The sequence below is a fragment of the Pygocentrus nattereri genome, chromosome 9 (assembly GCF_015220715.1).
Source record: "Pygocentrus nattereri isolate fPygNat1 chromosome 9, fPygNat1.pri, whole genome shotgun sequence".
NCBI lineage: Eukaryota > Metazoa > Chordata > Actinopteri > Characiformes > Serrasalmidae > Pygocentrus > Pygocentrus nattereri.
Genome location: NC_051219.1, coordinates 9,835,384 through 9,848,879, shown reverse-complemented (window position 1 = coordinate 9,848,879; position 13,496 = coordinate 9,835,384). Strand labels below are relative to the sequence as shown.

At 39.9% G+C, this 13,496-nt stretch overlaps 1 protein-coding gene across 1 annotated transcript; it reads right to left on the bottom strand.

Moving 5' to 3' along the window:
- Positions 1–6,748: 6,748 nt before the first annotated feature.
- LOC108410475 (lymphocyte antigen 6 family member D) lies at positions 6,749–13,177 on the bottom strand. The gene is made up of 5 exons (XM_017681561.2): positions 13,115–13,177; positions 11,030–11,137; positions 10,810–10,953; positions 8,294–8,398; positions 6,749–7,229 (listed from the first exon to the last, which is right to left on the bottom strand). The coding sequence occupies exons 1-5, from the start codon at positions 13,155–13,157 to the stop codon at positions 7,030–7,032; spliced, it is 600 nt and encodes a 199-aa protein (XP_017537050.1). The 5' UTR covers positions 13,158–13,177; the 3' UTR covers positions 6,749–7,029.
- Between the last annotated feature and the right edge of the window lie 319 nt (positions 13,178–13,496).

Sequence of the window (13,496 nt, the reverse complement as noted above, 5' to 3'; positions counted from 1 at the left end):
GAGCCATGATTTTGGTCCATAAAAAAAAACCCACTCAGACATGAGAGAACATGAAAACTCAACATATGTAGTACAAAACTAAACGAAAATAAATAAAATATAGAAATTAAGTAAGTAAGTCAAATTTATTATTACAGCACTTTTCACAGACACATGCCACAAAGTGCTTCATAAAATATAACACAATATAAAATATATAACATGACACAGTACAAAAGATTTAAAACAGAACCAGGACTGGCAATGCCTTAGCTGCCTTGACCATTATCCAAACGCCTGCTTAAAAAGGTAGGTCTTTAGTTGCTTTTTGAAAGACTACAGAATCAATTGATCTTAAAAAAAGGGGCAGCGTATTCCACAATTTAGGAGGGACGACCTCAGATGCTCCATCTCCACAAGTCTTTAATCGAGAACGTGGAACAGACAGTAAATTTAAATTACTCAACCTGAGAGAACGTGCTGACACATGGATGAAGCAGATCAACCACATACATAGGAGCCTGACCATGCAATTCTCTGTAAGTAAGGGTAAGGATTTTAAACTGAATTCTATACTCAATGGGAAGCCTGTGTAACAAAACGAATGCGAGACCGTCTATTTGACTTGGTCAGTAACCTTGCTGCAGCATTCTGGATTACCTGCAATCGGTCACAAGCAGACTTACTAAGTGAAGAAAAAAGAGCATTACAGTAATCAATACGAGATGAGATAAATGCATGTATAAGTATCTCTAGCTCTGCCCTTGAACCTACAGACCTCAATTTACTAATATTCCTCAAGTGGAAAAAACAACGACTGATCAAAAATGACACCCAGATTACGCAGGCTGGAGTGGACAACAGGGGAAAGAAGCCCAAGATTTTGTTTAATCATTGGGGTAACCTTTTCAGGAAGAATAATCAAGACTTCAGTCTTTTCCACATTCAGCTTTCGAAAGTTATTTGATGTCCATTCTCTGATAGCTTTAAGACAGTCCATGAGCCTACATAGACTATGCACCTCAGGTTTAAATGAGAAATAAAGCTGAATCTCATCAGCAAATAAATGATGAGCAATATTAAAACTACTAATAATCTGCCCCAAAGGCAACACATACAAAGAAAACAACAATGGCCCCAAGACCGAACCCTGCAGAACCCCACAGGATAATGGAGTTGACTCAAACACAAAATCTGCAATAGTGACAGTGAAGCTTCTCTCAGTGAGATACGATTTAAACCAAACTAGTGCTGTGCCAGATATGCCCACCCAGTTGCCTAACCTATTTATCAGAATTTGAGACCCTCAGAAGCGTGGTCTCCGTAGAGTGCCGCTTACAAAACCCAGACTGGAAATGGTCATACATATTGTATTTCTCTAAAGCAGCAGTGAGTTGATTGGCCACCACATTCTCTAAAATTTTAGCCATAGAAGGAAGTTTGGATATAGGCCTGTAATTCTTTAGCACAGCTGGGTCTAAATTTGCTTTCTTTATTAACGGCTGAACAGTAGCATGTTTGAAATAAGATGGAACACAGCCATTAGTCAATGCAGAATTAATAATAGCTAGAACTGCAGGGCCAATACATGGTAAAACTTTAAAAAATAAAGATGAAGGTGTCATATCCAGAGCACTAGTGGATGGCTTTAATTTTTTAATCATATCCAGCATATCTACTAAGCTGATAGGCTGGAAGGAATCCAAACCAGCAAAAGAAGGTGGGAGACTGTTAAATGCACACGTCTCAGGCTTAATACTGGACCTAATGGCCATGACCTTATCCACAAAAAATGAAAGAAACTTATGACAGTCGTTGACAGAAAAGCATGGCAATGTTGCAGGTGGTGGAGAAACAATATTACTAATAGTACTAAATAAAATCTTAGGATTTCTTTTAGAAGATAAAATTAAGTTGGTAAAGTAAGCAGTCCTAGCATCCTTTACTAAAGCATTAAAAGAAAAACAAAGATCTTAAAGATACATGCAATGAACTTCTAACCCAGTAGCTTTCCATAATCTCTCAGACCTACAACACTTCTGTCCTAGAGAATGAACCTCATCGGTCATCCACAGAGCATTATTGTTCATAGCCCTAGACCTGACCTTTAACGGTGCCACTTTATCCAGTAACATAGAACAATTCTCATTAAAAGACTGTGTTAAGAACTCAACATCATTACAATTTAAATTAAAATTACAACAGAATTGTGCTGAGAACTGGTCGACCGATTTCTGAGTGACACGAGTAAGTGACGTTCTTGTAGGACAGAGAGGGTCAGTATTACCAAAAAGATTAAACAAAATACATTCATGATCACTTATTAAAATGGGAGTAGACTTTATTTATTTATTTATTTATATATTCTGTATATGTGCGTCCTCTTTGGCTTGTTCTTCCTCTTCTATCCCTGACATATCGTGCACCACCACCCCCTCCTCCTCGTTAGTAGAGTCTCCGAGATGGGCCCTCAATCTGCTTTACACAGCCTCCCTTGCTCGTCATTAGATGGAAATGAATGAAAACTCAAAAGCAGAAATGATTTTACACAGAACTTCCCAAAACAGAAATGTCCACCCCAGAAACAAGACCTTGCATCGTGCACTGGTGTGCAGTCATGTTGGAACAGGAAGCGGCCGTCCTCGAACTGTTGGGAGTATGAAATTGTCCAAAATCTCTTGGTGTTGAAGCATTAAGAGTTCCTTTCACTGGAACTAAAGGGCTGAGCCCAACCCCTGAAAAACAACACCACACCATAATCCCCCCTCCACCAAATTTTACACTCGGCACAATGCAGTCAGACAAGTACCATCTCCTGGCAAGTGACAAACCCAGACTCATCCATCGGATTGCCAGATGAAGAAGCGTGATTGGTCACTCCAGAGAACACATCTCCACTGCTCTAGAGTCCAGTGGCGGCGCTTCACATCACTTCCAAGCTTTGCATTATGCCTGGTGATGTAAGGCTTGGCTGCAGCTGCTCGGCCATGGAAACCCATTCCATGAAGCTCTCTATGCTGTTCTTGAGCTGATCTGAAGGCCACATGAAGTTTGGAGGTCTGTAGTGATTGACTCTGCAGAAAGTTGCCTACCTCTGCGCACTTTGCCCCTCAGCATCCGCTGACCGCTCTGTCATTTTACATGGCCGACCACTTGGTGGCTGAGTTGCTGTCATTCCCAATTGCTTCCACTATCCCACTGACAGTTGACTGTGGAATATTTAGTAGTGAGGAAATTTCACGACTGGACTTGTTGTACAGGTGCCGTCCGATCACGAGTTTTTGTTGCAAGCTATTTTAAAATTTGAATGCTTGTTTCTGAATTTGAGAGATATGATATTGTTCATTTATCAGACTGAGAATCTAAAGCAAGAGAATTCAACCATAGTCTCTGGGAGAAAGGGCCAGTGTGTGAAGAGGACCTATATACACTCACTTTTACCTTTAAGCCCTTAAAATCTCGAGCTCATTATACACCAAGGCTTATTACTCAGTAACTACAAGGACCTCAATGCAAATGAGCAGAGCTGTTCTTAAATTATAAAAGTGTGTAATAAACCTTGGCCTGTTCTGAGGTTAACTATTTCCTCTGCCACCCTTTGGTACTTCCTCTTTAGCATCGCTCATCTAAATTTGCTTTGTGGCTGCGGTAAAGAACAGGAACAACAACACATTAATAAAGAAACACACACGCACACACACACACACACACACACACACACACACACACACACACACACACATTTTCTAAGCCGCTTCTCCCTCAGGGTGGGAGAATGAGACATAAGGGCCAAGCATGTGGTCAGTGAGTGAGAGCATGAAAGGCCAGGTCTACTTTCAATAATGCACCAGTTTAACAATGCCTGTGTGGACGTTTGCACCATTTTCAGGTTTTCATCAATTGAAAACAGAAAAAACGTGGTTTGCTTTATCTCTGGTGTCCAGCAGAATGACCTCAGCCTGAAAGAAGAAGAACAATCCAAATGGCAGTGTAGAGACACTGGTGAAAAAAGAAAGGAGAGAAACTGAGTCAGTACATTAGAGGGGTTATAAGGATAAGTAAGTGGGTAAGTGAAAGCGACAGTGGAAAGAGAAGTGTATAGAGCACACAGGGCAAATAGAAACGTTAGTTGTAGAGAGGGCTCCCCCTGCTGTAGCCCTCTGACTTATTTAGTCCCACTGTTCCATATCAGGCCTCATTTGCTCAAATTCCAATTAGCCTATTGCTTGTTAAGCCATTTAGCTGAATAAGGCTACATTCAGTTCAATGGTTTAATAAGTGACTCTTCATTTATCACAGTATACCAAAATATAAGTACTGTACATCAATGTCTAGAGTAGTATTCGAATTCCTAACTGTCCCCTGAAAGCTGCAGAGCTGAGATGCTACAGAAAGCAGTAGGAATATCAAAGTTACGTTTTGTTGTATTTATGCATCTAAACTGGAAAAATGATGGTTTTGGTGTAGGAGAGAAACAGCACAGCTGTTGGGGTTTCAGTAAGATATAATAACATTCAATGTGGTCATCAATAATGACAATAAACACTTACATTGAAATTATTGACCAGAACTTAAATTCAGGAAAGGGGCCAAAAACAAAAAGCAAAACCAAAAGGAGTTTTTTTAATATATAATTTTTCATCTTCTTTCTGCTTTTAAACATACATAATAATGCTGATGATTCTTCCAAAGGCACCAATCACCATGTAGGGACTACCAGAGAACTAGTGCCCTAATTTAATTCCATGCAACCTGCCAAATAATATTAAATATTACAGTTAAAAAATATGTAGAATCATGAAAATATAATACCTCATAGTCATAAGTCTGAAATCCAGAGGGCCTCGGCTGAACTGATGGAAAACATCAAATTATTCCAATCGATAGGACGTGCCTTAGAATTCTTGCCTTGCAGTCTGCAGTTTCTCCAGCAATGGGCACTATTAGTAAGCAAGGTGCTATCGAGAAGAAACAGCCATGAACCTCAGCAGGATCTAACAAATACACGTGTTTGCAGTAACAGCAACAACCAGAGATAAAAAAGAAGTTTATATATATAAAAAACGAAGACATTGAGTTACAGAGTATTGTTTATGTCATTCCCATTAAACTTCAGTTTCCACCTTTGGCACAGGTCAGTTCATGAAAGTTCTGTAAAAGGTCTGCTGTAAATATTTTTGTAAACAGATCTTTACAGTATATAATTTATCATGTAAACGTGGAATTTAGAATAAGAAATGCAGTGATACATTTTTTTATCTTTTCAGTACTGAATCCTATGCTGTATAGGCTGTTACTGTATATAAAAGTTGCATAGTAAGCTAATAAAACACAGTTAAAAATATCACAGTGTTTTTATGGTACTGTTTAAGGCAAATTCAATGTGTGGTCCAAGGCATTACTTTCATCCAGGAGAGTTAATTCTATGGACTGTTCTAGCCTGAAAGCATAAGTGCTCTTTATTTACATGTCACTGTTTTCAGAACCCCCCCGCAACCCTGACGGAGAAGCAGCTTAGAAAATGGATGGATGGATGGATGGATGGATGGATGGATGGATGGATGGATGGATGGATGGATGGATGGATTTTTTCAGAACCATTTTTGTCGATTTTCAATTCTTGATATGATTTGAAAAGGATGTTGGCCTTTATATTGTGTGCAATTTTTATGAAGGATGGACCAAAATAAACAGCCAAAAATTACTTGGAAAAAAGTCTGTTTTTTTTCTTCTCCTGTAAAGTTACCATTTTGGAGATATGAGCGATATACACGTCTACTAGGGTACATAATGCTTTGTTATACAGTTTGTTTTCTGTGGTTCTGGTTTTAGATAAATGTGTTCAGGTTTACTTCAAAGCACCTTTTCATTGCAGTACCATCATGCAGCATTACAGCCCCCTTAGATAGAAACAACTGGACTCTATCTCCTCCAGCATCTACTAAATATTGAAAGCAGTGCAGAAACTGCACTTATACACTTATACATTCTCTATGGGTTTATTTTTGCATGGTATTGTATGGCAATCAGTGGAAACTCAGACTTAAGTGTAAGAGTTATATTACACTTAGGTGTATATACACACATACATTTATTTATATATATTATAAAACGTCCCGTCTGATCACCTGTTCAAACAAAAAGCTCTGAAACATCAGTAATAGTAATATAGTATATAAAAAAATGAAAAAATGCATAAAATATACAGTTAGAAAACTAGCTTTTTTTTAGTTTGGAAAGAACTTTCATGACCTTTATTCGTAACAGTGTAAAGCCTGAGGCAAAACTAGAGGCAGTTTCCCATCACTCACGTAATTTCATCAAGTACTTCTATAGTAACTTAAAAAGAAGAGTCACTATTTTTTCCATTCAGCATTGATGCTTTCAAACAGTCAAAAGTCAAACATAAACGTTATGTCAATTACAAAAAAAGGTCATGCAACATTAAAGTAAAGGTCACTTCTGTCATTAGAAGCTAGCAGCTATTTTGTTAAACTGTATATTTTATATATTTTTTTATATCATGTTACTGCTACTAATATTTCAGGCAATTTTCTTTGTGAAGTGAAAGAAGCTGTAGAACTCCTCAGACTGAGCAGGTGCCCAACAGCATTGAGAAAGTCTCATTATGTTAGCTCGTATGTCAGGGTCATACGCTGTTGTATGCAATACTGTATACAATAGCTCTGTTGTGAATGTCTCTGAATGTGGTCAGGTTCACTTCTCTCAACAGCAGAGGGGGCGGTAGAGTCTGAAGTATCTCACACAGTTTAATGCTGATCAACTGAAACTTTAATTAGAGATTAGAGAAATTAGAAATAAAAGTCTTTACACGGTTTATTGGGTTTATCACACTTACAGCAGTAGGATGTTTTATGCAACACATTAAACCGATCACTTAAAGGCCCAGATAAGAAGCACCTGAAGATAAAGTTACAGCAAACATGTTAATCAATATACGGGACAGCAGTGGATATGATGACCATTTCATCGTTCTAATAAAAGCTTGTGTTGTAGTTTCAGTATTTCTGGAAAAGGCCACGAAATGGTTCAGGGGAAGAGGATGGAGGTCAGTAGAGACCCCAGCATGATGAGGAGACCCAGATTAATGCTGATAGCAGTGTTACACAGGTTCCCCTCACAGCACTTAATATCCGCAGTGACGTTAAAGTGGTGTGAGATGGACACGAGCCCGTCACAGATGCTCTTGCTGGCACATCCTTTCAGAGACACCTTAACAAACGGATTAACTGAGAGAGAGAGAGAGACGGGGGGCAGAGAGAGAGAGAGAGAGAGAGAGAGAGAGAGAGAGAGAGAGAGAGACGGGGGGCAGAGAGGCAGAGAGAGAGAGGGAGAAAAGAGAAAGAGATAGAGAGAGAGACAGAGAGAGAGAGAGAGAGAGAGAGAGAGAGAGAGAGAGAGAGACGGGGGCAGAGAGGCAGAGAGAGAGAGGGAGAAAAGAGACAGAGAGAGAGAGAGAGAGAGAGAGAGAGAGAGAGAGAGAGAGAGAGAGAGAGAGAGACGGGGGCAGAGAGGCAGAGAGAGAGAGGGAGAAAAGAGACAGAGAGAGAGAGAGAGAAGGAGAAAAGAGACAGAGAGAGAGAGGGAGACAGAGAGTGAGAGAGGCGTGTTTAAAACTGTTTAAAATAGAGAGTCCTCAGATGTCACATGTCTGAATCTCCTGTTAACTGAGCTTATATATCATGATGCTAGAATTGATACTAGTATTAATCTGTAGCTTTTTACAGGTACTTTTTATTGGAAGGTGTCTTTCCCAAACTCTAACCCCTAAAATGTCATTTATCAAACTTACGTTCATATTTGTTTTGTACTTTTTTCAATATTGTTTGTTACTGTCATTACCAGAACATGCATTTTCTGTCATTACGTAATGTTTTAGTGTTTTAATCTAAACTATTATGATTGTGTAGCTGTGTAGCTGTTGAAGCTGCTTCATATTCGCCCCAGTGAAGTAGCAAATAGCGATGATGGCTCTCAACTAACTTCCCTCAGACTCACCACAGTAGCTTCATGCTGAGTGTGAGGTCAGAAGGGGCTTTAGGGGAGGGTCTGATGGGGACTTGGGTAGCTGTAATGTAATTTTTAAACTGAGAGCAGTGGTTATGGACAAAAAGCACATTCTATTAATAAATGTGGGCTGGACAAGTTATTTACATGTTCATAGAAAGTGCTACCATTTATTCCCTCAGTGTGACTGAAGAAGAGAAGAAAGGCATAATTCAGTCATGCCACCTCCTCCAAACAGGCGGATAAAGCAGTTCACGGTTATAGTGAAAAGGGGTATTTTCCTCACCTGATCCATTAATGCAGCGATCCTCGTCTCCCTCGCACTTCACAATATTTGAGCAGTCGTTATTGCCACAGCACTTCTTCCCGTTGGGAAACTGTTTCGGTAAAGCTTAAAGCAAATAAACAAATACGTTAAACAAGCCAGCGGTGCTTAGTTTACAAAAAGGTTGTGATCTAAAGTTGGTTCTAAAGTCATTAGAAACTGCCGCAGACCTTTTGCAATGAATTACAAATTCAGGCAGTACAGGACAATGACCAATAAAATACACACAAAACATGAATCAGTGCAAACAAATTGAATAAAAATGTAAGATTTAATAAATACAGTCTTTCTGGCTTTAATGTCCTCAGTGTTCCTGAGTTTTCACCTGAATTGTTAGATATGCCATAAACACAGTACAGTTTGAGCTTTCATTGCCAGACCGGCTTGAATGAATATGAACTTTTCATAATATTAAGAGAAGCTTGACAAGGTAAGTTTTAGATATCCCAAAGCAAATGTGCTCAAAGTTTTTACTTCATAACAATGTCAATATTTCTGTTCATGAAGTTCTTTAAGTCAATCCCCAATTCACAACACTATCTACATCCCTAACATAAGTGGACAATAATCACAGTACTTTACAGGTATTACAAAACGAGCAAGTAATGTTTATTTATTTATTTAAGCATGATTTGACTTGGTTGGATAGCATCTATGCAAAACTCTAATAGAAACTTCCTGTATCGTGTTGGCAATGAGGAACAGTGTTTATTATTAAAGAGACTGTTCTAGTAAAATACTGCAACTGCTTTAGAAACAAAGGTTAAATGAATAAGGCTCCTAACATGCTTTTCATTTAGCAATGGCCTATGTTACCAGTGTAAAGGTGGTATAAATAACAGTTCTTTCCCTTTGGAGCCACATACAATAATATTATAAGATCAGTTTGAATAGCATCAAAAATAACAGTGTTTTTTTTTTAAGAGTCACTAGAAAGTTATACTCTGAGAGGAATTCCTCATAGATACAACCCCCTTTCCAAAAAAGTTGAGATGTTGTGCACAATATAAATAAAAACAAAATGCAATGATGTCCAAATAATTCACACTTTATATATAAGGGTCCAGCCTGCGGTGCCTAAGCTGCACCGCCGAGCTGCCAGCAGAGGGCGGTGGCGGCGAAGTGCCATAACTTCAAGGAACTCCGATTCCCAGAAGCCTTCGGGCTGATTAGGCCCAACCTGGCACACCTGTAGACTTCTCTACTTAAGGCTGTGGCAAACAGCAGCCCTTTGTCACACCTTTGTAGAGGGGTGATCGGTATGATACTTAGCTCAGCTGGTTGTTTAGAGAGATATGAAGTCTGCCTTCCCCTCACAAGTTTTAGTTTGCTCGTTATCTTCTATTTCAAGTTTCTAGTTCAGCCTTTGTTTGAGGTGCTTTCAGCGTCCTTTGTTTGTCTTTTTTCCCACCTTTTTACTTCCCGTTCCTTGAGGTATTTTACCAATTGTCGCCTGTGCGCCTCTCCACAGGTCCGTACACTGGTGGTTCAAGCCTGGCTTTGGGTCACCTCAACCCCAACGTGCCAAACTCAAACTCCATGGCCTCAATAAATCTAATGCCGTTTCTCACAGGTTTTCATCTTTGCACTTGGGTGCTCCGTCCTGTTACCTTGAGCAGAGTGACTGATGTGACGATCACTCTGGAAAAGGAATGTCTATATAACTTTCTCGCTGCTTCTCTCCGCAGCTGAAACGCTGTATGTATAAAAGAGCAGCGAGTTCGAGCAGCAGCGAGTTCGAGCAGTAGCGAGTGCTAGCAGGCGATAGAGAGAGGGCAGAGCCTTCAGTCCGACAACCACAGCTGCACAGCAAAGCACCAAAAATAACCGCTCTGTGGTTGAATTCCTGCTCTGTGTTTACTGTGAATAAACAGCGTTTGGTGAAGTTACTTCACAGTGAGCCTGAAGACCATGACTGCTGCATTATTTCAGCAGAGAACAATGTATTTGTGAATTGACTATGTCAGATGTTGGGTGTCCGTTGGCCTTGATGGGACAGCATGGGCGGGACCTGGATTTTCTTGCGGGAGTGGGCAGGATCGGGACTGAAAAAAGCTGTCCCACACAGACCTCTACATTGATATGGCCACCGCACAATAAAGTCACAGGACTGTAACAGAAGAATAGTGTGGTGGGTAACACCTCAGCCCTTCACACTGCAGACTCAGGACCCCCGTCTGGGTGCGAACTCTATGCTACACCAATAACAAAACTCCTAACGCTGCCTTCACCTTCCTTGATGAAATGATCAAACTGCAAGTTGCTCTGGATAAAAGCGCCAAATGCTGGGAATGTAAGGAAGCAAACCTGAGACGCCAAACACGTCCCAGCTGATTGGCTGTGTTTGAGTTTAGGGCAAAACTTTTTTTTTTTCTTTTTTGCCAATCCATTCCCTGCAAACAAATGAATGTCATACCATAAAAAAGGACACAAAATGAATATTAACGATCTTTTATTTGAAAAGCTACTGCTTGTACCTGGGACTACATGGTTATTGCAGAGGTCAGTCCGGCAGCATTTGGAGTTGACGGTCGCTTTCAGAAGCCCTGCATTTATTCTCCCTGTGACACAAAAGACTGCCGGCTGGCAAGACCGCAAACTCTGGGCCAGCTGTACGCCACCTGCAGAAGAATAAGACATGGTGGATATCAGAGTTGCGTCTTTTAGGGGTTATAATTTGTGTGAAGTCACTCTTACCCAGGCTTAAGGTGGCAGTGTTGCTGTTGCACTCATCTGAACATTCCCGACTTCTTTTACAAGTATGCGGTGACTCCTCGACACATTCATAGCACTGCAGTGTTAGTGCTAGAGGACAAGGAGAACCCAGTGTGAGAAATGAAGATCTGACCACACAGAGAAATCCAGATGGTGTGCATAAAATAAGATGCTTTACAAAAGGTAAGTCCTCACCAGCACAACCTTAAGAAGTTATTCTTGTGATTTTTCAAGTCATATGCATAATTCAGTGATTTAGTAGTTAGTAGCTTAATTTAAAGTCATTTAGATTTGTGTGTGTGGAAATGATTCACACCACTGATTTTGCTTGTTAAGTTTAGGCTACTTCACATTAGTGTCACACATCAGATTTTTTTGACCTAATGTGACGCTTTCCTTGCTGGTGGACACTAATCTGATCTATTTGAATCCGACTTGAGCGACTTTGGCCATGTTAAAACTGCTGGTCCATGTCAAAATCGATGGTCTGGACAGCAAGAAAACACATCTGACTTTTGCAAATGTGATCCAAACCACATTTAAAGGTGCGATTCCGATCAAATTATTACAGGCATGTCTCAGTCTGGATGCTTTGGCTGCTCAAACCGGATTTCAAGTGTCTTTTACATTTACGGCATTTGGCAGACGCTCTTATCCAGAGCGACTTACAATTTGATCATTTTACACAAGTAGGCGAAGGTGGTGTTAGGAGTCTTGCCCAAGGACTCTTATTGGTATAGTGTAGGGGGCTTACCCAGGTGGGGATTGAACCCCAGTCTACAGTGTAGAAGGCAGAGGTGTTAACCACTACACTAACCAACCAACCTTTTATGTCCCTCTCAACAGCAAAATCCAGAATGACGAAAGTGCAAATATCTAAGAAGAGTCAAGGATTCCTGTTATGCCAGAGAATTTTGCAAAGTTTGGAGGGCAAGATGATGCACCTCCATCTCTCCTGCATCCACGTTTGAAACCCACATCACCAGCGTTGCTACATAGTTGCTGACTACGGTTGTGGGTAATTCATGTGACTTTATTAAGTAGGACGTGCACTTGTGGGTCATTTCAGGATGCAGGTTCGTTCACATTAATGACCAATTTTAGTGAATTTCATGTGCGAATGTGAACCCTCATTTTAATCAAATCTGGGCAAAAAATCAGATTGGAGCAATAAGGCTTGTAATGTGAATGTAGCCTTGATGGTGGGCTATTGCTTAAGTTTGCTGGCTGTATTGACAAAACATTGTTTTAACAGGGTCAGTGTTGTAGAATCAAACCCAACAATATTGAGTTTGGCTGGCACCATTGAATGCAGATCAAGAGACACTGCTCTGCAATGCATGCATTAACTGTGGTGCTGCGACAAAGCAAGTCAAAGCAAAAGAAGGAGGGGCAGGGCATGTGCAGTCTCACAGAATTAGAACTCAAACTCAGTTGTCAGGCATTACAACATGCTTTTCATTGAGAAATAAAAAAACTAATGAATTTAGAAAAAAAGGAACATGTCTTAGAAAAAAGGGCGTTTATATTTCATTAAAGGCCAAAAAGTCTGAAGTCTCAGTGTTCACAGTAGACATGAGATAAAATGTCATTGTCCTTCAGTACTTGGTTAACAAGTAACATATTAGTCAATAACTAAGCTATGAGCCTAATGTATCTAACATAGAAGGGAAATCTGAGTCACCCAAAATCTTCTTACTTGAACTACTTGTAATACAATTTAGACCTAAAATGTATTTATGAAACATTCATTATTTTACCAGCAACATTCCATAAAAAAAGTTCACTGGTGGTTTAGGATAGTAAATAACATGGCTACATTTGTGTTGTAGTCATGGTGACCCCTGGTTCCTATCATCATCATCATCATCATCATCATCATCATCACCACCACCATTGAGTTTAGGTTTCTCTATAATTCATCATTTCTTATCAAATTACTTTGACTTCCCAACCACTGAATTATGCACACATTTTGACAGATCATTGCGCTTCAATCTAACAAGTTGCCCGAAATGAATGACAGTACTGAGTGTAATGTGAGGGTATAAATTTGGTTCTCTGTACCTTTAGTGAAGAACACACTGACGAGCACCAGAACCACTTTCATGTCTACCACTGGATGGACCTGAGACGTTGGTGTAAAAACAAGGAAGAACAGTCTCATAAGACTCTAAAACGGGGGGGTGGGCTTCCAGGAAGCTCTTCCTTCTTTGGGTCTCAACCATTATGAAACCCACCCAGACCCCCTGATGAAAACAAAATAAATTGAATAGCATAACAATATGTTAACAACAACGATAACTAGTTTCATCTGCATTTAGTCTTTCACTGATAACTTTACATAAAACAAAAAGCTTTTATGTTTTTTATGAGCTAGAACCACTTAAATTGACACCTGCAAGAAATCGTTTTATTTTATAGCACCAAAGATTCAGTCTCAGATGTT

Excerpts from the sequence above, each read along its gene's own strand:
- LOC108410475 (XM_017681561.2), bottom strand. The coding sequence starts at position 13,157 with ATGAAAGTGGTTCTGGTGCTCGTCAGTGTGTTCTTCACTAAAG. Across the intron at positions 8,399-10,809 it reads CAATAACCATGTAGTCCCAG|CTTTACCGAAACAGTTTCCC; the intron begins GTACAAGCAGTA and ends ATTTGCTTTAAG. Across the intron at positions 7,230-8,293 it reads TCGCTGCATTAATGGATCAG|TTAATCCGTTTGTTAAGGTG; the intron begins GTGAGGAAAATA and ends TCTCTCTCTCAG.